At 40.7% G+C, this 23,510-nt stretch overlaps 1 protein-coding gene across 1 annotated transcript in view; it reads right to left on the bottom strand.

The window, feature by feature from the left end:
• Positions 1-23,510, bottom strand: part of DDHD1 (DDHD domain containing 1) — a 68,109-nt gene that overhangs the window by 33,193 nt on the left and 11,406 nt on the right. Inside the window, exons 2-5 of the mRNA XM_030000591.2 lie at positions 19,069-19,242; positions 10,461-10,562; positions 3,725-3,853; positions 1,754-1,901 (exon numbers count right to left, since the gene is read on the bottom strand). Of these exons, the coding sequence (XP_029856451.1) occupies positions 1,754-1,901; positions 3,725-3,853; positions 10,461-10,562; positions 19,069-19,242 (553 nt within the window). The remainder of the gene's footprint in view (positions 1-1,753; positions 1,902-3,724; positions 3,854-10,460; positions 10,563-19,068; positions 19,243-23,510) is intronic.

A 23,510-nucleotide genomic window follows, 5' to 3' on the forward strand; every position in this document is an offset into this window, starting at 1 on the left:
TAAGTTCTGAGGTATTTAAAAAAAAAGAAAAACAGAGAGAGACTTCAATCTAAAATGATGCTTTCCTTTGCAGATTTTGTACAGAATACACAATTTATGCCAATAATTAGCATTTTAAAAGGCTATGCAATACTGTTGGATATTTCTTGAGGATATGAGCAAGATTTACTGAAGCACAAAAAGTCTTGTTTCCCTTTTAGATAAAAGATTTCACATAATGGGGTGCCAGTTAAAACAGGACTTCTTATGGAATGAACACCTATGCACTGTGTCCTGAGCTGAAGTTAATCCACCCATACAATCCCTGTACATATGTTCAATGGAAAGTGAGGCAGGGAAAAAGAAAAAGCAGAAAACCTTAATGATTCCAAGGCGGAAGTTTTATTTCTTGTCGCTGTTAAAACAGCAACTTATATTTAGGGTATTTGCATTTCCAGCGTAATTGCATCCTACAAAAATTTAAGGTTTCACATTTATTTTGGTGACTAACTTCAGCTTTTTGTCAAGGGCTGAGGATCTTTTTCTCTTTGGTTTTGATTGCTTGCTCTTAAACAACACGAATAAAAGAGCAGTGAAGTGCCAGAACAAGGGGAGCAGGGAGTAGCAGGTTGTTGCTTTGAGATGACAAATGACTCGGCAGTGAAATCAAGAGGTCTACTCTACCACACCAGAGGACACTAGAGTGGAACAGCGAGCTGAACGAACAAAAGAGTCTGCTGACATGATGGTACACACCACAGCGACGGCACATAAGCACTGACCTACATTACCATTGTGGATTTAAAGGGAGGTTCACAAGGCTCTTACCACACGAAATCAGCAATCCCAGCTCTACACGCACTTTCACAGGAGTCACTGGGTATGTCACTATTTCTGTCAACTTTGATGGAACGCGGAACTATTTGGGACACACATAGTAAACCATCTGCGCAATACAGATCTGCAATTAACACTTTTTTAGCCTCTTCTTTCAGCTGATGAAACATTCCTTAACACCACCTTGTTCCCCACAATGCTGTCATCACGACTTTACAATTTCTTCTAACATTCAAAACCTTTTCAGGTACAGCATTCTCAACAGCTCAGGAGTTTCTCTTCCCATTCACCAGCACCCTAATTGGCCTTCTGAGTTAGTTCAGACATCAAATCAAAAGTCATTTGCAACCCAGTCTTCACAAAAGACATTCAATGCAAAGATCCAGTAAGCTTTCAATCACGTTTTACTTTCCAACTGGCATCTACGCACTGAACTCCACAAGCAGTCTCACAGCAATAGCTTCCAATGGCATGAAGTAACTCTGTCCTGTTAGGAATGCCAACATTCCTGCTAGCTCCCCGTTTCCCCTCTCTTACCAGTATGCACTTCACTTGCCCACTATTCTGACAACCAGAAGGAACAATGGAGATTCCCCTTGATTTTGACCAAACGAAAAATCTCTCCATGCTCAGCAAAGTCACTGACCACAGGTGCTAGAAATTCACGGGCCAGTCCTCTAAAAGTTGCAAGTGTTGGTCATGAAAATAGAATATATCTTTGCTCTTCTGGCTTGCAGCTGCTCTCACTAAGTCCATACATCCAAATTAACATAAAAAGTAGTGTATCCACAATATAAAGACTAATGACTCAGGGGAAGAGGAGGAGGAGAAGGAAACAGGAAAAGATACAGCTTAAACCAAAGGGTCTGCTGTCATTTACAATGTCAGCCTTATATTCAGGCTAGAGTTGGTACTGCAAATATTACGAAGCACTCACATAGCTGTATTTTTGATGATCCTTCCTTGGTCCATTTTCTGCCCAATACCATGCACAACAAATACAATGTGACTAGTTTGTGGTGGTTTGTCTTCTAACGTAGCTTCTTCTACATAGCCTCTATGTAGCCTTGTCCCACTACTTGAAGCTGTAGAAAAAACATTATCCTAGATCAGTTACATTCTATGAAGTGCAGTGGTCTTATATGTTGACAGAAGCTTGACTTTTCTCAGACCAATACATTAAAGTATTTTGAAAATAAGATTATACATAAAGGAATAGCATGTATTTTTAAATATCTGCAATTTTAAACTCCTGAGAGAGCTGAGCAAGTAGGTGACATTAATTGTATCAGTCAATGTATTACCAGGCCATTTCCACTGTGAAGATAACTAATTTCAGAAATGTTTTGAAAAACAACTTTTTAGAAAACAGTTGTATAATTGTCCATCCACTTTTACAACACAATACCCTTCTTCTGTGTGTCTCAATCATTAAACTTCTTTCTATCTCCACCTTCCACAGCATGGGAGGTTCATGGAAATGATCTGGCCACAAAACTGATAAGCGTTGTCATTCCTTCTCTGACCCAATTAAGAGAGCTGGTTGAAAAGCTTTACCATTTTTCATTTTGACGGGGAAAACCTATGTTTTATTTCAAGCTGATCCAACCTCAAATTTCCCCACCCGTTCACCAGCTCAGTGGCCAAATCAAAAAATCAATTACCCAGGGCAAATATGGGTACTCTCCCAGTGCCCCACTGATGGCTTGAGAAACCCAGTGGCACAGCGTGTCTCCATCCCCCTCTAGTGACAGACCCATATAGAGGACCACAGCCTTGCACGAGCGCTACCTGCGCACGAGTCCAGCAACCCCTTCAGATGGCCACATAAGACGATGGCAGCATCATTCCCCGCCACAAAAACGGAAGCAAACAACTTGTTTTGTTTTTAAAGAGGAGGAAAACACTACAAAAACGCTAAGGGCAGTTTTTACGCAGGACAGGTTTTGTTTACCAAGTGGGCTTCTATTTGATATTCCTCCCCCCAAATTGTTTAGGACAGATCTTACTTATTATTTATTACACACTATCCAAATCATGTTCTGGATAAAGAATACTTAATTTCTTCTGGAACTGAAGCATTGAATTATATTAGTTTTTGGCAGAGATTAGTTACGTATCCACCCAAGAGCCCTGTGGGGTAAAGGGGCATTAATTAAAGAACAGAGGCATGGAGATTAAAGCCAAACCTATTACCTGATCTTGTCTCTTCAGAGACCAAGGAACAAAACAGATGTGTATATTCTTGTTTTTGTAGTTGTCCAGCAGTGCATAGGAGCACCACAACAGAGAGGACAAGTTCCAGTTTTCTAGGTTGGCAATAATCTGCCTTTTGCTTGAGAGAGACCATCCTCTCTTCCAACCATCTCAGCCTCGCTGGCTTTATAACTGGTAGTTTTGAGCTTAAATGAGCCCGGATTCCTACTGGAAACAATTTCTGTCTAAATGCTTCACCCCTCCTCTCAGTTCATACATCTGTTTAATGAATGGAAAAAAAAGGCAAGAGGTGGTGAGAGGGGAAGGTATGATCACGTATTTAAGGAATGCATCACAGTATGCAAGTACACAGCCGTAAAGTTAACGTTTCAAAGGGAACTGTAATTCTTATATTGTAGCTGCTAGACTCTGCCACTGTAATATTTTCATATACTTATTATGTAATGCTAACTGCTGCATCCAAAATAATAATAAATTATGTAACAAAAATAAGTCATAGCCTATTCACATCTAGTTACAATTACGTACACAACCTAAGGACCCTAATATACTCTTCTGTAAAAACTGCAATGGCCAAAGTGGGCTAGTCACATATTAAAACTTCAAATTTGAAATCTCCCTCTAGCGTTAAAGTAACAAACTTAAAATACTGGTATTTACAATATTCTTTACAAACTCTGAGAAATATTACCTTTGGAAAACCCCAACTTTTGTGTAACAGTTCTTGCAATTTTAGATGTTGTTGCATCACTGTAAAGATACACTTCATCCACACTGTGCCAGTCCACATGGTTGCGACTCAACTTTAGACTATGAATAGCTGCAGCAAAAAGGAACAACATTTAATTTACATGGGTAAGAGGAAAAAAAAGCCTCTTCAAACAGAGAGAGAGAGAAGGGTCATTTACATACAGGTTAAAATCTAGAGCTCCATTATACCTAAATCCATATTACTTCTTACCTTGAAAAGTTTTTACATTTAGGATTAATCTGACCAGGACAAGCAGCAGTTTGGAGACCACCTCTGAGGACATTTCACATCATTCTCCTCCCACCCTCATTTTGGGATGGTAGGTTTCCAAAATATTTCCTTAGCTGAAAACAAAAACCAGGGGGGGCAGGGCAATGCATCCTGAAATATTGCAGGTTGGTGTGATAACCAGGTGGCTGCCCCGTGCACTCTCATCACTAGAAAAAGAGCAATTTCACTCCTATCATCTCTCTCGTGTCTGTACAGCGAGATCCCTGGTTTTGACTGTACTCTGCAGTAACATAGAGGCTTTCAAGTCTCCATTACTAGAAGGCTCCATTGCATTTCTTTCCTTTCAGAAATATCTAGGAGCTGGAAACGCAGTTCAATGAGAAAGTCTCTGAATGAGTAATTTCTGGCACAGAACAGAATCTAGCTCTTTCAAAAGCCACTAAGAGCTCTAGCGTTTTTTGTGCAGTTATTGTGTTTTCCAGATTTGGAACTGATTGAGCTCTGGGACCAACCTCATGACACGCTGCCTGATTGTCTAGATTAAGCAGAGCAGGCATGTTATAATGCAAATCAGAATTCTCATCTAAGGCTTGGAGCTTGCATGGCCAAAGCAGTTACACAGCTGTATTACTAGTAATTCAGATTTCACCTAAGTTTGGAAATCTGTTGCTTAGGTCCCATCTAATGTGGGATACACAACATTTGGAGAGCTGACAACGGCAATAGCCTTGTCACAAAAAAGGCATAACTTACTCTCGTTGGTCTTGCTAAAAAGTCCAAAGTCATGGAAAACACCCAGAGGGGTTGTTTTGGTTTTTGTTTGCTTTTTTTTTTTTTTTTTTTGCCATAACAAGCAGAGCTCTAACCTATCCCCTAATTTAAGCCACTCAAATGAATTTTTTATACTCTTCTAAAAACATTGAGAAAGCCTGAGCCATCACAATTTCATATTTTAACTCTGCTACAGCACAAACCTGCCACATTAGGCTAGCTGTTGTGACCTTTCTCCTGTAGTATTTTTCATTTCTTTGCCAAGGCAGATAGACCTGACATAGTCTGATAACAAACTGAATGAGGTCTGTAAGAAACAACGGGATTACCCAAAAGGATTACCCCTTCTGTTATAGTAAAAAACTGATTCACAAAAAATTACTAGAATTATATTGCTCTTTTACACTGACAAGAGCAAGAACAGGAAAGGAACTAAGACTGACTTTGAAAAGCAGACATGTCAGCTTAGGGTAACAACTGGCCAGAGCAAGAAGCAATCTAGTGAGAACTCAATGAACATGTTTTCATAAACATCCCAGGCACAGAGATGAGTCCTTGTCCAGAAATCTCAATTTAGAACAGGAGAAGGAAAGGAAATTTCTAGCAAAACTTCCTTTTTCAGACTCGGAGACAATGCAACAGAGACTGTGATGTCCTGAGACAGGCACGTAGTCTAGTGGCAAAGGCAAGGGACCTCCTTGCAGTTGTCTCTGCGATCTCCTCCATCCTCAGTTCCATGACCAATGTAGACTTTTTATGCATTGTCTAGCAGGTCGTTAAGAGCTGTTCCACCTGCATTCTGTAAAATCCTTCTCAGAGTATGTTCTTGGGGAAGCTGACAGAAGAGGGCTGGAAGCTTGATGCCTTTGGAGAACGTTGTGCTCAATGTCCAAAGCATGCAGAGGAAGAGACGGAGGGGCCTGTGGCCGAGTCACTTATTACCACTGGAAGAACAGCAGTTTGGGGAGAAGCGGTCCTCAAACTCTTTCTGGAATCAAGTCCAGCCTCTCTATTGGAAAGAATATACAGAAAGAAGTAGGTTTTCCCTACCCTGCATGAATTATTCTCACTTGGGAAGAACAAATTCCTAACTTTTACTCTTATGGTGTCCTTCAAAACCAGGTATGTTGAAGGACACATCAAAACCAACTACAAGACATGCAAGCACTGAGGAACAGCAAATGAAATATTCAACACTATTTCTCTGCATTTAGTAATGCCTTCAAAAGGGAACCTGAAAAATTTTGTCTACCATTAACACAAGCACCACATGAAACTACCAGTAACCTTCAGTAGGACTGTACTTCCTTGTCTTTTGACAACAGAGTAACTTACCTCTCTGAGATATGTTGTTAACGTACACATTGCATTCAAGCTCAGATATATTTTTTACAGCACTTGGACTATACACCCTACCTTTCTACCTAGCACCCAGAATGATAATAAGAAAAAAAAAGTGTGTGTTTGTTCTTACTCCTCAGTTTTCCTTCGACCACAAAATATCAGGAGATTTTAGGGAACTGGCAGGATCCAGAACATACATATGAACAACGCTTTTCAGAGGATCCACCAATTTGCCAGTAAGATCATAAATTTTGCAATTTTAATTGACATATTTACATTTTATTTTGCATCTCTTAGTGACTTTTGTTTACCAACACATTCACTGCTTTGCTTTTGAGTGCCTGTCCATGTGCACACTCCAGAGCAAAGTCCAAAGCAGCAGCGGAAAGACTCAATCACTGAAAAACAGTGGCTGCAGAACATTTCAAAGGCACCATGCACTGCAGTGCAGTATTTTGCAGAAGTTTGGATAATGCTTCCAGGGTGTCTATCTTACCAACCAGGAGAAGACACATTCCTGCAAAAGTTAACAAGAGTCACCTGGGTCAAAACAAAGCTGGGTGCTCCACCTTGGCATTCTGTTTTGAAATCCCTTGGGATGCACTGTTTAAAAAGTCTGCCTGAGGATCAGTACACCAGTTCGACAGACCCATCCACCCTCTTACTGAGGTGGAGTGAGATTTTTCTCCCCTCTTTTTAAATTTATATAAACATCGGGATGTCTGTTCATCCTCTGACTCTGGATGTGATGTCCAGCTGTGGAACAAAAATCCCCTAATAAGGAAAAATCTATCACCCTGAGCTCCAGGACCTCTTGGTGTGCAAGAATATCCCCTCAAAATAGGAGTGACACCCCTCCTGATGACTGTGGTTGTGCACTCTCTATCCTCACATAAGCATCTGTCCCAGTGGTGAAAATGTCTGGGGAGAGAAAAATGGTACACCCTTGCAGATTTGCGTGGCAGAAACCCAAGTGAGAGAAGAGCTGCCTTGCTGAGATCAGTCACAGGGATAAATGATCCACAAGCCATGTGTGCATGCGTATCCAGGCAAAGACAGTGGTTCTCTATCATTATGCACAGCAGATACTCTAAAAAAACCCAACCCTGCTATAAGGTACCTCTTCATGAGAGTCAACACTGCACCAAGGACTGTGAAGAGATTCTCAAGACTCTCAAAAGCCCAACCAAAAGGAGCTTTGGCTGCTGCTGACAGTCCTAGGGTGTGTTAATAGTGAGGCATGGAACAAAGAAGTGTCTTTGGAGAGGATTTGATAGCAGTCTGAAAGTAAGCATCCTAAAAAAAAAAAAATCAGGATATGCAAATTGTGCTTTCCAGGTATGGGATAACAAGGGCTGCCATCGCTGTTTTGAAACTGAACACGAGGAAGAGAAAGTTATGTTTTCCTGAAGATGATGAGATAACATGATTTACATTCTCTTTGCAGAACAGTGACTGTCCTATAAACCTCTTGCATGCTGCAGAGGTGGTCAAACCGACAACTCAGCAGCTGTTCATACCGAGAGATGTCACAGCGTGTCAGGAAGTCACCAAGGCATGTTGTAGCGTGGCTGGGGAAGCCAAGTCACAGAATTCAGATTAGGCAGTGGGTATGGCACAGGGGAATGCTTTTCGTGTTCATTCCTCTGCCTTCTGGGTCCTTCAGGAGCACGCTTTCTATGTTTGCAGATTCTCTCCAGGGCACCAGGCTAGGATGTTGCCAAGCTTCACTGAGATCTGACTGCACCTGTGGCATCTCTGAACGTCAGGCACAGAAGATGAAGGGTCTCCTGTAAAACCATGGGACAGCAATCTCCCTCTGGACCAGACTTCTCACAGCTTTGTTTTCACATGAACTACTTCTCTGACACTGACAACATGCACAGCTTTCTCAGTAGGCATGTCCGTAGGTGCATCTTCCCCAGCTGCAGAAAACCCTGGGTATTCTGCACCCTGCTTAGTTTTCTAGTCTGGGACTGAAGGCCAAGCCCATGGAAATGAGACCAAATTTTGGTTTCCTTTGTAGCCAGAAACTAGAAATAAATCATTTTTCAGGAATACCAACCAAGACAGACATCTAGAGTATGAGTACATGGAAGGCACAACTCCACTGTAGATGGAAGACAGCCTGACACTAGACAGTAGCAAGTGAGCCATGAAAAACAAGGAGAGAAGCATAGGGGAAGTGAGGGGGATCAACAAAGGACTTCTTTCAGCTGAAGAAATCAATGGTTACTATCACACAAACCTCCAGTTTCATCAAGACAGATGAACACAGAGGGAAAAATCCCTCTAAAATGTTTAAATATGAAAAATGAAGAGGTAAACAAAACATTGAATACATATTCCTAAAGCATTGAAGAACTTGATCTCAATTAGACTGCAGAAACTCATCTGGAGTCAAAATAACTGGAGAATAACTGAGGACCAGAAAGCCTGCACTATTTTTTATGCTTATAGCACAAAACCCATGGAGAAGCTGGGGATGTGCACTGCTAGTGCAAACATCCTCCCAGCTCAAGCGCTTGAGGAGCTGAACACCTCCAGCACCAAGTGCAGACACTTGAACATGGCATTTCACGGGGCCAACAGTTTAAAATTAAATACCTTTTAAGGTAAGCACCTGGTTTTTTACTTGATACTTTCATCCACCTGCCAAGACCAAAACATGGGGTGATTCTCTTCTACCAGAGTTTGACTCTGCTCAAGTCAAAATCAATTTAGAGGAAGCATCCTTGAAGTGCTAAGAGCTGATACTACCTCCATCTCTGCCACAAAGGCACTGTCATTCCAGTCAGGGCTAAAGACCAGAGAAAGGATATCTACTGTCTGAAACCCTTTTCTGTCTTCTTTTTTTCAGGGATTTTTAAATTAATCTGTCTTGCAATCAGTAAGCAATAGTTTCTGCACAAAAGCCTGCCACGTCATATAAGTAGCTGAGAGTGTAACTTGGCCGCTATTGTTCTTTCTTAAACCTCTGAAGTTCTGGTACAGCTGTAGATTTTAAAACCTTTTCTTATTTATTTAAAAAACAAATGCAAAGCCATTAAAAAGGCTATTGCTCTTAATTAAAAAGGGCTGTTTCACATTGCTGTCATTTTTATATTGCACTTTACCACCTCTCAATTCATCAATGTCACTATTTGTTATATAAGCACCTACTTTTAATTTTTTCATTCAAGCACACTCATTACCACAACTGAACATGACTTGGAGAAAAAAATATACAAAATAATTTCAAAATTACAATCAAAATAAAAGGCAGAAGTCCATTCTTACTGCTCAAGACAGTAGTTATACTTATTCACCTTTAACAGACTTGAATTCCATGTGTAAGAAGAGGCAGGAAAAAGTTTACTGTTAAACATTTTGATTTCAGGCATTTTCACTTGGACCCAGTTACAGACAAATATAATTAAAGGAAGTCAAAAGGCAAACATTTATGCATGTCAAAATAAATTCTCACACTTTACAATATCTCCAGGAGCTAAAAGAATATATGGTATGACAAGAATAACTCTAAACCTACCATGTGCATTTACATTTTAAATCGAGGGTGCAGTTTTCAGAAGTCTAGTTCCACAGTCACTGAAGTCAGTAAAAGTTTAATCACTACTGGCTTTAATGGTGGCAGAGAAAGACCAGTGACAAGTACTTTTGAGCCTTCTGCAATCATTAATGGCTCCTGTAAGATATACTCCCACTTTCTGAAACGAATTTGCACAACATCAGCTGCTGCAAAGTTCAAAGTTGTTTTCTGCAACACAGCAGCCTTTATCATGTGTTCTATACAGCTTCCCCTTTTTATATCGTTATGTCCAAAGTCTCATTTCATTCCAGTACTCATACAAAAGCTGCAGTAAAAATAATTTACAACATAAAATTAAAGATGCATGCATTATCCAAAACAAAAATGGCAAACAAAACATCATCTAGTATAAACGTTCCATTCCTTCTCTGACATAATTTATCTTATACCAGGCCTGCTGTGATTCTAAAAAAGTTGCTTTCAGTTTATTGAAAAAGCCAAACAACATACAAGGAGCGTAAGAAACAAACGTTTACAGTTTTCATCACAGTCACAAACAATTATAATAAGGATTACTGCATGATACTGTTAGCATCTACTTTTCTGTAAGATTCACAACACTTCTATTTTTCTTTTAAGATTTATAATGCTTTTTTCCTTCCCTTTTGAAGGAAATGGCACGAATACAACTCAAGAAATTGAAGCATGTCAATCTAACACATTTAACTGATATAAGCAAACTAGAATTTAAAGCTTCCTAAGCCAGGAGTACTACAAAAAAGAAATCTACAATTACTGTACCTTGGGAATGCTTTCGCTTAAGACATGCAGCATCTGACTTCTCCTTATATCCTCTCCATTTGAACAAAGAAGGGAGGGAGAAGGGAGGGAGGTAGTAGAGAACTAAAAGTAAAAACACTGAGCTTCAAAGTAAAATTTTTAAAAGGGGTATCATTTTTTTCATTAGTATTACCATTTTTAGAAAAAAAAAGTTGGCACATTTTCTGAAAAAGTATATACACTTCAAAAACTGGTTTTGTAGCAAAAGTGTCAGGACCCATTAGCCAAATTCAATTTCTTCACTCTTCGTAAACAGTTATGACATCACAACAAAGCTAAAGGCATTAGTAAAAGACAGCTGGGACAGAGCCTCATCAGATTCACCGAGTGCCTTTGCATTTACACGTACAAAAGCGTAATCACTCTACTTGGTATAGGGTAGAACACAGTAACCCTTCTTAAGTATACAGTAAACATTTGAAAAAAAACCGCTCAATTTTAAGCACAGCTCTATTATTTTCCCCAAAGAGTGTACGAGGATCATTAAAAGTTAGGTTAGACAAAATATTCTACTGTTACCCTGTTCTGTAAGTCTGCAAGAACCTGCCTTCCATGGTGAAATGCAACAGCACGCACACTTTGCCGCTGAGCTTCCCCTTGATGGTAAGGCAAATCCATAAATTCTATTAGACTTTCAATTGCGTTATTCCACTCCCTGTGAGAATACTGAAATATTGCACTGCAACCCAAAAGATTCTTTTTCAGGGACTTACATATTGGTGCTGTGTGATTTCGGAAGACATACTTTAAGGTAAGTGAAAGCTGCTGCTAAGTAGCAGGTAAAGGTAAGTGAGCAGGACGAAGCTGCTCTCGGCACTTCCACAACAGGAGACTTGAATTCACTGTTAACTCGGTTATGATGGATACCTTTTATGCTTCTTCGGGGGTTCCTGAGCAAGGCTGAAAGTGAAGTCCTACAAATCTACGTCTTCTGTGTTACTGCTCTGTGGGCACTCACTCATACAAATAGTCTTAATTTCAAAACATTTTAGCCTGAAAAACCTGATATAGTCAAGAGGGTGTGTTTAAATCCAATGAGAAATCAAGAAGCTCCAGCCTGGCTTCTGAATCCACAAAGTCATTAAGCTGCAATTACCTGAAATCAGTTAGCCTGCTGGAGAGCGGGGAGATATGCAACTGAATTACACCCTTACAAACACCAGGAGCAGTTAATACTCTATGATCCAGTAACTTCTGCCAGTGCAAGTGAGCGATATTCCATGCTTGTGTCAAGGGCTTTGACTGCCACAGTTACACTGGTCCAGGATCATGCCTTTTCACACCCTCAGCTAACAGCTCTGTCAGCAGATGCCTTAATACAGATGCAAGTGAAGTATATTATTGTTGCACATCAGTTTTCTACAGGAGAGGAAAATTAGGCTCACAGCTACTGCACTTGGGACTTCATAAAACAATTTAGTCTGTAGAGTATTTTACTGGCTGTGCCAATACAACACTCAAGAAGAATATACACAGGAAATTCAAGTAAAGTATAACAAAAATCTTTTTTATGGTGAGGGTGATAAAACACTGGTACGGATTGCCAGAAAGGTTGTGGAGACTCCATCGTTGGTCCAAAACCCCACTGGGAATGTCCTGTGCAACCTGCTCTCGTTGACTCCACGGCTTTGAGCAGGGAGGTTAGACTAGACCATCTCCAGAGATCCCTCCTGATCTGCACGACTATGATTCTATGAACATGACTTTCCCATCTAAAGGTTAACAGGCAGCTGTGACAAAAATTTATATAAACTTTTTACGAAGAGAGAAAATATTATTTGAAATCTAAGACAAAACAAATCAACTATTCCAAATGCAACTTGTATAGTTTTTGTGGCATCTAACCACATGCGGAAATTCCATAAGAAAAACCAATAAACTTATGCCGTTTCAAAATCAATGCATTAAAAAAATTAATTCCGACTCACAGGATTTTTTCTACAGTTCTTATCATCTATCACAGAATCATAGACTTGATCACAGAATAATTTCTGTCAAAGGGACTGCTGGGTTTCGTCTGCTCCAATCCTCTACACAGAGCAGGATCAGTTTTTAAGCTGGATCCAATTTCAAGTTGAATCATGTTGCTCAGGCGATTTCCAGCTGAATTTTGAGCATCTCTATGGACGGATATTCCACAATCTCTCTGTACAAATACAATGAACTACGTCTATTCCGACCTTACTATCACACCTATTAAGCTTTCAGCTTCACTTCATCCTAATTAAATGAATGTACCTGAAGAAGATGACGGAGCAACAGATGACAGGTACTCGACTGTATTTATGACACTAACAGCTAACCAAGTATTCTTAAAGCAGAGATAGCAAACCTTAAGGCTGCTAGAAGATATTTATACTGGGGACCAGTTTATGATGTACCCTTTGAACCACCGCTCAATGGCGCTGAATGGAAGAATCGGAATTAGCCCTTGTGCTAACCTAGAGCAGTGGGAAGTATCACCCGCCGCTACCTCCCCAGGAGCATGCTGAGCACTTGCTGTTCCTGCTCTGCTGTTCGGCACCACCGCCGCTATACAGAAGGCAAGCGATGGCAGTTTTACCATCTACCAGGCAGCTGTGGGTCCCACAGATTGAACCTCCAGCTGAAAGTCGGACTGTGTGACAAAAGCTGCTCCTCCATCCTTGCCCACCTCCCGGCACCTGAAGCGGTGGGCACCTGCCCGATAACAGCTCCTCCGTGCTCGAGGAACTCACAGCAAGGGATAGGCGGGCTCCGGCCACAGAGCAAGAGAGAAAAATCAACCCTGAAGCAGCGACTTTGACCCTCCATCAAGAAGCTCTTGGTCTGAATGTCACTGCCTTTATTGTGGTTAGATGCTGTTAGCAAAATATATCTAGTCTGAGAACCCTTAAGCATCTACTATGATCCGAATACGTGTTTTATCTTACAATGGCCTTGATATTACTGAAATCTCTTGAGAACGCTGCTCCTTTGATGGACTACTTTAGATAGGCAGACAGTGAGCTCAGGACCTAAGTATGTATAAAAAGCAGTTTCTAAATCTGGTGTTATTCTGTAAGTTTTAAGCTTATTGACTGCTAAAAAGGTGTTATGATACCCTTTTTGTATTCCCTTCAAAATGGTTTCAGCTGAAATATTGCTTCACAGAACAAGTGTTATAACCTAGTTTTTTCTCAGAAATATTTATAGAATTATTTTACAGTAGTAATATATTTAAGTGTAATCACTGGGTATATGCAGTACAAGAAAGGTCAGTATTTCTGCACAAAGGCACAGAGATATAACCCATTCTCAGTGTGATCAAATAAACACCTCAGATATTTCCACATTTTAAGGGTTGAAGTTTGTCTCAAATATTTAGAATTTTGCACCTAAGAATCAAAATGTCACCTTACATCTTGTGTTGATATTAATTTATGTACGTTAAGTTTGAAGAATGAATTGTTCATAAGAAGAACAAGCAAAGCCAATATATAAAAAGGCCTAGCGTTACCTGGATGAAAGAAAAAAAAAAGTACTGGACAAATGAATTTGAGGACCCCCAAACTCCCCAATATTATCTACCTATCAACAGAGCAGCAGAACAACAAATCAGACCTGGAAGCCCACATATTCTGTTACAGCAGTGCAGCATCTCATTTAGGGGTTTAAGGTGTCGTCAGGGTCGACTTGAGCGGCAAACGCCAAGCTCCCCTCCCCAATACAACTATAAAATGGCAATGTGATGACTCTCATTTTGCTCTGAAAAATGAGGTAAAATTACTTTATGTAATGACAAGCCAGAAGATGCCTTCCTGAATCTGCCAATATGCAGATTTGCATTTGTGCAAATTTGTGATTTGCATTAAATCAAACACAGGCTGCGGACATCGTTTCACAACAAAGCAGTCGAAATGCAGCCAAACCCTTAATTCCTCATCCTAAGCATGGTTTCCTCCTGTCGCTGTATCGATTACTCTGTCTTGAAAGACAGAAGAGCAACATCCTTTCCTGTATCTATCAACAATAAAATGAACTATTTAAAACTGAAAAATGTATGTGGAATTCAGCCAGGATCAAAGCAGACTGTGGGGTGATGAGATGTGAAACAGAGTGCGGTCAAGCTACAGAGGAGACGGGTGATGCCCTTGCAGCATTTGCTTGCACCAGGACTTCAGCAGCGTTCCTCTGGCCTGGTTTGAGGCACCTCGTGAAGCAGAGCTCCCTGCAGCGTTGATGAAGAGAGAGGCTCGTGCCCACAGCATCTCTCCCCGACGTGCAGACGTACCGCCTGGTCCGTGGTGGTCTGGGGAGTCAGCTGTCCCGTACCGATACCTCCTGGGCATGCTGCACTTCAGAGATGGACGGTCAGGGTAGCTGGCCTTTTACAAGTGTTACAGATGCCAACACGTTCAGAACCAAGTATTATCTATCCTTCCAGAAATCTCAGAAATTTGACTAATTTTTACAAGCAGCAAGTAGAGCTATGGTACCTGGGAACCACATCTGTGAACTCCTACGGGACATAACCTTCCTGGAGACAAATCCAGGACAACTGGATATGGCAAATCTAAAGGTCATATTAACCTGCTTGGACAGTCCTAAGTAATAAACCGCCCCATTTCTGTGTTCTGCCATAACAAATAATTTACCTGTGAAAGTCATGCCACTGCTGAGACCAACAGCTCAGCAGTCCACTGAGGAGGATCAGACATCAGGCACCATAACCACAGTTCATTTTGCAAGGCATGAAATTAAATACTTTGTAAGGATGAAAATCAAAATACCACTACAGTCTGCTCAACAGAGGGATCTTCCACTGAAGCAGTCGTCTCCAGGCTGCCCCATGGAAAACAGAACATGAGAAATCAGTCACCTAAACACCATCATATGCTTTCTGTTACCTTCAGCATTTACAGCTTCATGTGCTCCCAACAACACTGGAAGGTAGCACAGGCATTATGGTACTTATAGGCCACAGGTTGGAAACCTCTATTCTGAAACATATTGCACTTTCAGAGGAAGGTTTGCTTGGATTAAGAGTTTAGTAATGGGGCATTTACTCATCAACATCCTATCACCAACAAAAGCCCTGGGTGAAGCTTAGTTATTTCCTTGTTAACGTGCTGCAATCTGGGAGCAGAATTAATAAATCAAATCGTTGGAGTGGGAAATCGTTTTTTTAGATGTAAGGGTACCCTCCTAACGTGTATCCCCAAGCTAAAGATATGAGGAAAGAAGAGGGGCATTGCATGTTAAGCAGCTACCCTTCACAGGTAACGTACATTTTGCAAAAACTGACAGCCAGCACTGACGAACTCATCCATACGGATGACTCCACACACAGACGGGAAGCAGCACACCTTGCCCTGTGCTTAAATGGGGTGATTCCATTGCCAGCAATGCACTGGGCAGGCTGCTCAAAAGCTGAGGGTGCTAAACACCTAGCAAACTTGCTTGCAATTCTGTTTTCTTCATGAAAAGATTTCAGAGGACAATAAAATAAATAAGTAAAGTGATTAAATTGCAAATAAATTGTCATCTGAGTCTTGGATACTAAGTTCCAGGATATCATATGTTGCCCTGAGTTAGCAGGCTGAGTAAGAGAAAATTATCCAGAACAAGAGCAGCAAAGTAGAACCTGCTCCTAACTTTTCAGCTTACTGCCACTGTTTAGAGCATTGCTGGGGTCAAATCAAGAGCTGACAGGTTCGTCTACTGCATATCAACAAAATGCTAGTTGACAAGCTAGTTTTTCATTATTCATGATGCAAACTGGCATGTTCATATAAGAAAGTAATTATGTCTAAGTACTAAGAGACTGTTACAACAGATGATCTCAATTTTGCTGAGGAATTAGATGAAATGGCTAGGTTTTCATCATTTACAGTGCTTTATCATAGCATTGCGAATAGTCACTTCGCCTCTCAGTGATATTTACAGATCTATTCTAACTTTCACTAGTCTTAAATACCTGTAAGCCTTGACGGGACCAAAATATGTTTCATACAGGATGCAATTACAACAAATTGTAGCATTTAAGAAATTTATAAACTGTATTCAGGACTTCTCCAACTAATTATGTTTACTTCACCAGCGACAATGTAAGTTATAAAGCTTCTCCCAGTGCCACGTGCAGATGGCAATCATGGATGCCAGCTGATCAGAGCTGTATTGAGAGGCACATTATAATGACAAAACCACTTTTCACGCTTACTGTTAGGCTATAATTTTCCTGCAACTCTCCTATTACTACAAAAAAAAAAATCTATTGAAAGTTATTGGTAACTTGACATGTATTCCATTTTGAAGTGACTGCATATATAGCTTGGGGGTTTTTGTTTTTTGGTGTTTGTCTTTTTTTTTTTAACTTTAGTTTTTGTCCTGGTTTCAGCTGGGATAGAGTTAATTTTCTTCCTAGCAGCTGGTACAGTGTGTTTTGGATTTAGTGTGAGAATAATGTTGATAACACACTGATGTTTTAGGATAAGAGCTACTTAGCAACAACTAAGTTAAGGATTTTTCAGTTTCCCATGCTCTGCCAGCAAGCAGGTGTACAGGAAGCTGGGAGGAAGCATGGCCAGGACAGCTGTGCCAAACTAGCCAAAGGCATATTTCATACCATAGAACGTCATGCTCAGTATGTAAACTGGGGGGAGTAGGCTGGGAAGGGCTGATTGCTGCTCAGGCATCGGTCAGTGGGTGGCCAGCAATTGCATTGTGCATCACTTGTCTTTTCTTGGGTCTAATTTCTCTCTTTTTGTTATATTCCATTTCATTACAATTATTATTGGTGTTGTTATATTTTATTATTGTTGTTGTTATTATTTTATTTTAGTTATTAAACTGTTCTTATCTCAGCCTATGAGTTTTACTTTTTTTTCCGATTCTCCTCCACTGGCGCGGGGAGGAGTGAGTGAGCAGCTGCATGGTGCTTTGTTGCTGGCTGGGGTTAAACCACAACAGTTTTAGAAAAGGCACTGGTGTCTGAATTTGGAGTTTCTTTTTCTGATCTTTTATGTTTTCATAGATATCAGGGATTATATCTTTCTCATCACTCTGCCCAGTCTCTCCAACCTCAAACCTGAAAATTTCTGCTCCACAGACCAGACTTTTTCTAAAAAAAACTGAACTCTCCTCCTTACTCAATAAGGAGAATCCAAGTACAACTGAAGCCATCCTTCCATCAGGAGTTAAGCTACCAAAGGCTGGAAGCACTCAGCAGCCATAAAGATGTGCTTTCCGTGTAAAAGCATACGACCCTACCACAAACAGCACTGCACTCACAGTGGGGGTGCAACTGTACTAACAAAGCTGAGCTTTGTACCAGTACACTGGAACAATGAATCAGTACAAGCACACAGAAATACAGGTAAAAGTGCCTTTCAAAAGGGCGGTTGTACTGGCACAGTGCTGTGGCTCAGGGGTCACACCATTTCATGCACCTACCTGACAGAGCTGTTAAAGCAGAAGACTGTACTGCAGGCTTGGCCAGAGGAAAAGATCTTTGAAAGTGGTACAAATAGAAAAAAAATATTCAGAGTCCTTACTAGCTTTGAGGGGAGTTAGAAACTTAACTACTCTCTGTGCTACTGAAAAACCTCCCTAAGCCAACAAATTGTATTCTGGTTTTCCTTACAGTAATTACAGAAGTACCCTGAATACTGCCTTGCTTCCAATTTATTAACAAGCTTTTACTCGTGTGGTCATGCAGTTGACACGTAAGAACTCCTCCACGCTCATGGCCAAAACACAGCCACTCCTACACTCTGTAAATGCTTCGTACAAAATTGTAGTTTAAAGAGTTTAAAAATAAAGTTGCTTTATAAAGAATAACACAACCAAAACCCTAGTAAAATATATTGCGAGGCCTTTGTACTTGCACCGCTTGGTTTGTAGATTGTTCACCAAGTGACAACCAACAAACAGAAGTGAAGTGTGAAACCCAAAAGTACTGAGCTTGCGCTGTGCTATACTTACCCTGAGCAGCCAATTCAACTGTGTACATTAAATAATAGATCAGGAAATTCAGAGGGTTATTCTTAAAATGTTAAATGCATATGACCAAGATTCCCAGGAACACTAACTGAATGTCCTCAGCCTGGTCATTAAAATATAAAGACTTCCATCACAGAATGAATGCCCAAGATTTACTATAGCTGAAAACTACTCTAATAAATTCACAGACTGAACAAGAATGGAAAATGAAATGTGATCTGTAAAACTGATACTCCCTTTAGGACAGAATTAGGAATGCTGTCCATAGAGCTAATAGCCAGTTTGCATTTAGACACTGGCTCTTTTTGTCCCATCAAGAGATTTCAGTTTGAAGTGAGATTCCAAACACAGTTAACAGATATGAAACACGAAGCAAAATGGGAACAAGAAGTTTATCCATGAATATAATTTGTACAGTGTTCATCAAATGTGCTGCAGCAGGAAACATCAAGATGCACTGAAAAATGGGAGAGCAAACTGATGCCTATAACAATGTTCCCTGCTATGTAGGATGGAAAACCATTACAGATCACATTCTTACTTAAGAAAACCAGACCCCAACTGTCCAGAGAAAGTACTATAAAAATAGTGATCTAAACAATCTTACCCTCCTTCCCGTCAACAGGTTTTGATACTTCCATATCAAAGCTCTCTTGCAGCTGCTGGCCTTTGAAGCGGTTGAGATGCTCCTGTTCTATTAAGTTACTTTCCTCCTCTTCCAAAGGTTGCCATGTACCATCAATAAACCACTGTCCACGCATTACAGGGATCTTTTCCGTTTCTAAAATCAAACAAGAGATTTTTTTTTTTTTATGCAACAAATCACAAACTGACAGCAGGAATTCTGTTTGGTGTTTTGATGAAAAAGTCACACTCCCACTGCTGGGACCCCTAACAAGGTAACCACAAATGCCTGGAGAAACACCACGACCTTTTCCCATGGAGCTGAAATGAGTAGTGAAAGTAGTGTTCATCTGCAAATACCTGAGCTAAGGAGGCCAATTTTTCAGTGTGTGTGTGTGTGAGGATGTGAGAGATGGACAGAAGGATGCAGATTCTGTAAAATTTATTAAGAGTGAAGTTCAAACAACAGTCCAGCTTTAATGGGATGCACTCCTCTCTACCCAGTTGCCTTGAATTTTCAAAAAATTAGGAGCTTTGTGAGACTCGTGCTCCTCTATAAAATTGACTGATAACAACCATTGGTTTCAAAGTTATCAAGAGGATGCAGAATGAGGAGGAGATACAAAACCACTCAGGCTTACCCTGACTGCACAGAGCCTTGTTTCCTTTGGGAATTGCACTTACAATACTCAAATTACACATCAATTAGCATAAAGAGTGATTTTAAAGATGAAAGGTTTTTTTTATTAAAATCAGTCTTTCACCGAGGGCTGTTTTCGGTCACTGTCATTCTAGTTTCAGTTTCAGCACTCCAAACGAGGAAGCTGGGTCCCCAGCATTTGCTGTCCATGTGGCAAAAGAGAAGTCTCTACGAAAAACCTATCCTGGTGCTTACTCTTCATCAAACTGTGCTTGATGCCCACACTAACTACTGGGGCTGTAGGGAATAATAATTCTCCTCTTATACCCATCCCTGCAAGCAAGCTGAGACAATAATACCCATTGTAGCTCAGTTCAGAATTTCTCCTCCTATATCTGGAAAATCAAGGAGAAATACTGTGTGGCCCTGTGCTCCACAAGCCTGTAGGATGCTGACCTCGAGCCTCATGGCACCAGTACAGATATAGGTCTGCTGAGACCTCAGAGCAGTTGGACCACTGACCTCCAGTGCACACTCATGTGAGCTGCTGTATACTGCATACGGCTAGAGAGACTCGGCCAAATGAAAACTTCTCGTGTGTGTGCATACTAACTGCAGAAGTGTAGCTCTCCAAAGCAGCTAAGAACTCAACCACAAAAGAAGAGGCTCAGAGAAGGAGAGGGGGGAAAAAATAGGCTTTACTACTCAAAGATCTGTCCCTACCTGGAAGGTGAGAAAAAAGCTGGTGAGGAGAGCTTGGAAAAGAAACAATAGATGCAAAGAAATAGTAAATGAAAATTATGTTAAAAAAAAAAAAAAACAACCAACCAAGAAACAATAGAGAGCATGGAGATTTCAGAGTTACTGAGCAAAGGAAGGGATCTATCTGATCTATCACCAGACCAGTACAAACGCAGCTGGGCGAGGTGACCCAGCCAAGAGCAGTGGTTTTTAGCCTGGCCACACCACTCTGTCAGCACAGGCACTAGCTCTGGTCACGAAAGTATCTCCTTTGCAGAGCCCCACACCGGGACTGGGCACGTCCCACTAAGCTCGATGGTGGTTCAGAAGCCTCTGCACTGCCTTCCACTACAGATATGCTGCTACTGCTCGTTGTGCCCATGGATACTAGTATACGCCAGAAGTATTTTTCATACTAACTGCTTGCAGATGAGAATGTAATAGAAAATTGCAAGCACCTCCATAATTCACTTGGAACCTCTAAACTATTCTGAGTTCTTCATCCCTCAGGCCATTGCACCTAAAAGCTATGAAAATAAAAGGAAAATCTCCTTGCAATAATCTCCCTACAGGGCAAGTAACACTCAAAATGTTCCAAAGCCAATTTTGAAACCTTTCCCATAACAGATTTACAGGAAAACACTATTTCCACAGTACTAGAAATTATATTAAGCTCTTAACAGCCCACCTTTGTAACAGAAGGAGGGCACACTTGCAGGTGATGGCATCCCTTAAGTTGGTCCTGCAGCAGTCAGCAAGGAAAGCTGAACAACAGGAAAGCAGATGCTGGAGGCAGATGATCTGGAGCAAGGAGCCCAGATTACCACTGAACTTCCCTCACTTGGTGCTGGCACATGTGCTCTCCCAGTTACCCAAGTGTTCCCGTGACTGGGAATCCTGCAGGCAACCCTATAAAACAGCCCCTCTGTGCACACATGGCACAACAGAGCGTGAATTTCTCAAAACAATGGCTCCAAGCACCGCCAGCCTCTCTTATCCTAACTTTCCACAGATCCATTTTCTTTGGCAGGCATTGGCATGCTGGTTCATCCCTCCCAAGGCCCCCAAAGCCCCGCTCAAACTCTTCAATGCCCCTGCATCCTCAGCTCTGCCTATATATAACACAGACGATGCGGGTCTTTTTGGCCTGACCAAAACGCAGACAGAACTAGTGCAAGACCCAGTTCTGCCATTCAACTCCTGTTTGCAGTGCTAAAATAGTTATTCCAGATAGGAGCCAATCGCTACGCGCTGAATTTCTAACATTTCGGATGTTGATGATCCATCAGATGAATAAATATGTTGGAGTGTTCCAAGAGCATGGTTATTTAATGAAAATTAATCCCAAACATATCAGAAGAACAAAAGGTCCAAGTGGCTTTAAACTGCAGAAGTTAATAGCCACTACAAATGACATAGAAAATTCAATTATCTATGAAAATTTAAACTAACTTTGGAGTCTACATCCCATCAATGAAGTGTGAAACATGAGTATTTAGTTTTCATGAAATGAAAGCTGACCATAGCAATGTTGTCACCATATACAGTAGTCTCTCATCATGCACTTGTCTTTACCTTTGCTGGATTCCCCTACATTTTACACCTGTCAGATATCCGCATTTTTCAGTAGAGCTAATACACACAGACCCAGTCAGGCTGCCCTTACAAATGAAGCACTGTCTGCAGGAAGAAATGAAATGCACATAATACGGGAGTGTAGATAAAGGATCCCATTGTTGCTGAAGCAATGTCATGACTACGTCAGATGTTAATCCTTACTGGGAAAATGTGTAAGCCAATCCTTAATTCTTGACTAAGCATTCTGACGAGGCTCCATTCATTGAATCCATAAAAAGGTTTTTTTTTTTTTTTTAAATAATAATCATATGAATACTATTTTGTACTCCAAATGAAATGAATACAAGACACCTCTTTTTCAGTTTTGAAGGGCTTTAAGTTTTTCACATGGGAATTTCCACCTACAGATTTCTAAAATTCTAAACATAAAGCATCAAAATAAACATTTTCATGCTCTTTTTGCCTGAGAGAAACTTTCCCATAGTGGTTCTTTACAAGAGTAGACTGCAGCACTCAACAGCAGCTCTCAAACATAAAGATGGGCAATGCCTTTTCCAGAAAGGCTCAGCCAGAAAAAATTGGCACATTTGAAATATGAAAAATTTTATTGTAAAATCTTTACAGGACAGTTTAGTTTGGGAATAAACTAATATATCTGGCTCTGGGTCTGGAAAGGGCATTTATATGGAAATATAAATCACTTTCAGATCCAAAGACAGCTTATTATGGAGCTTTGTTTTCAGACTAGGTCTTTAAAACCTGAGTGAGGCAATTCTGTTTTCCAAAGCTCAGTGGGATTTTAGGGGTACCCAGGAGTTGCTTTTTTTTTTTTGTCCCCTCCTTTAAATTGCTGCACACTATGCGTGCAGCCACAGTACCCTGAACTACAAGCTTGCCTTATTTCACATCGCCAGTTGGACAGCAGGTTTGATCACTGTACTACTGGGAAACCTCAAGAGAAAGCTTCCTGGTAGAGGAAGCAAATAAATGACATTTCCTTCCATCAGAAGCACGGTTTGGTTTTAAAACTGAACACTGTCTTTCAGAACCAAAACAATCAAATTTGTGATCACAGCCCACAAAGAACCATTTCATCTTCTTATTAGAGAGGAGGCTTGGTAAAGTGAGAAAGATCAACTTCCCATTAACATCTGTGTTTTCAAAACTGAACAATGATGGCTATAAGATTAGAAGCGTGTAATGCTGGATTTCAGTCCAGGTCAAAGTCTAACTCCAGTCACGATGATGACGACAACCTACTGATGCTAATAGTCACCAGCTCCAAAAGCAAGTGGCATTTCAGTTATGAAGAAAGAGAGGTATTTGAACGGTAATTACACTGAATACACTGGATTGGGTGGGGAAACAAGGCAACTGCAACACAAGAGATTTTTCAGTATAATCTGTTCACTGGGGGAAAGAGTAAAGGCATGCCTTCATAAACACAATTCCCCTATTTAATCTCA

This window comes from Aquila chrysaetos, chromosome 2, assembly GCF_900496995.4.
Source record: "Aquila chrysaetos chrysaetos chromosome 2, bAquChr1.4, whole genome shotgun sequence".
Taxonomy (NCBI): domain Eukaryota; kingdom Metazoa; phylum Chordata; class Aves; order Accipitriformes; family Accipitridae; genus Aquila; species Aquila chrysaetos.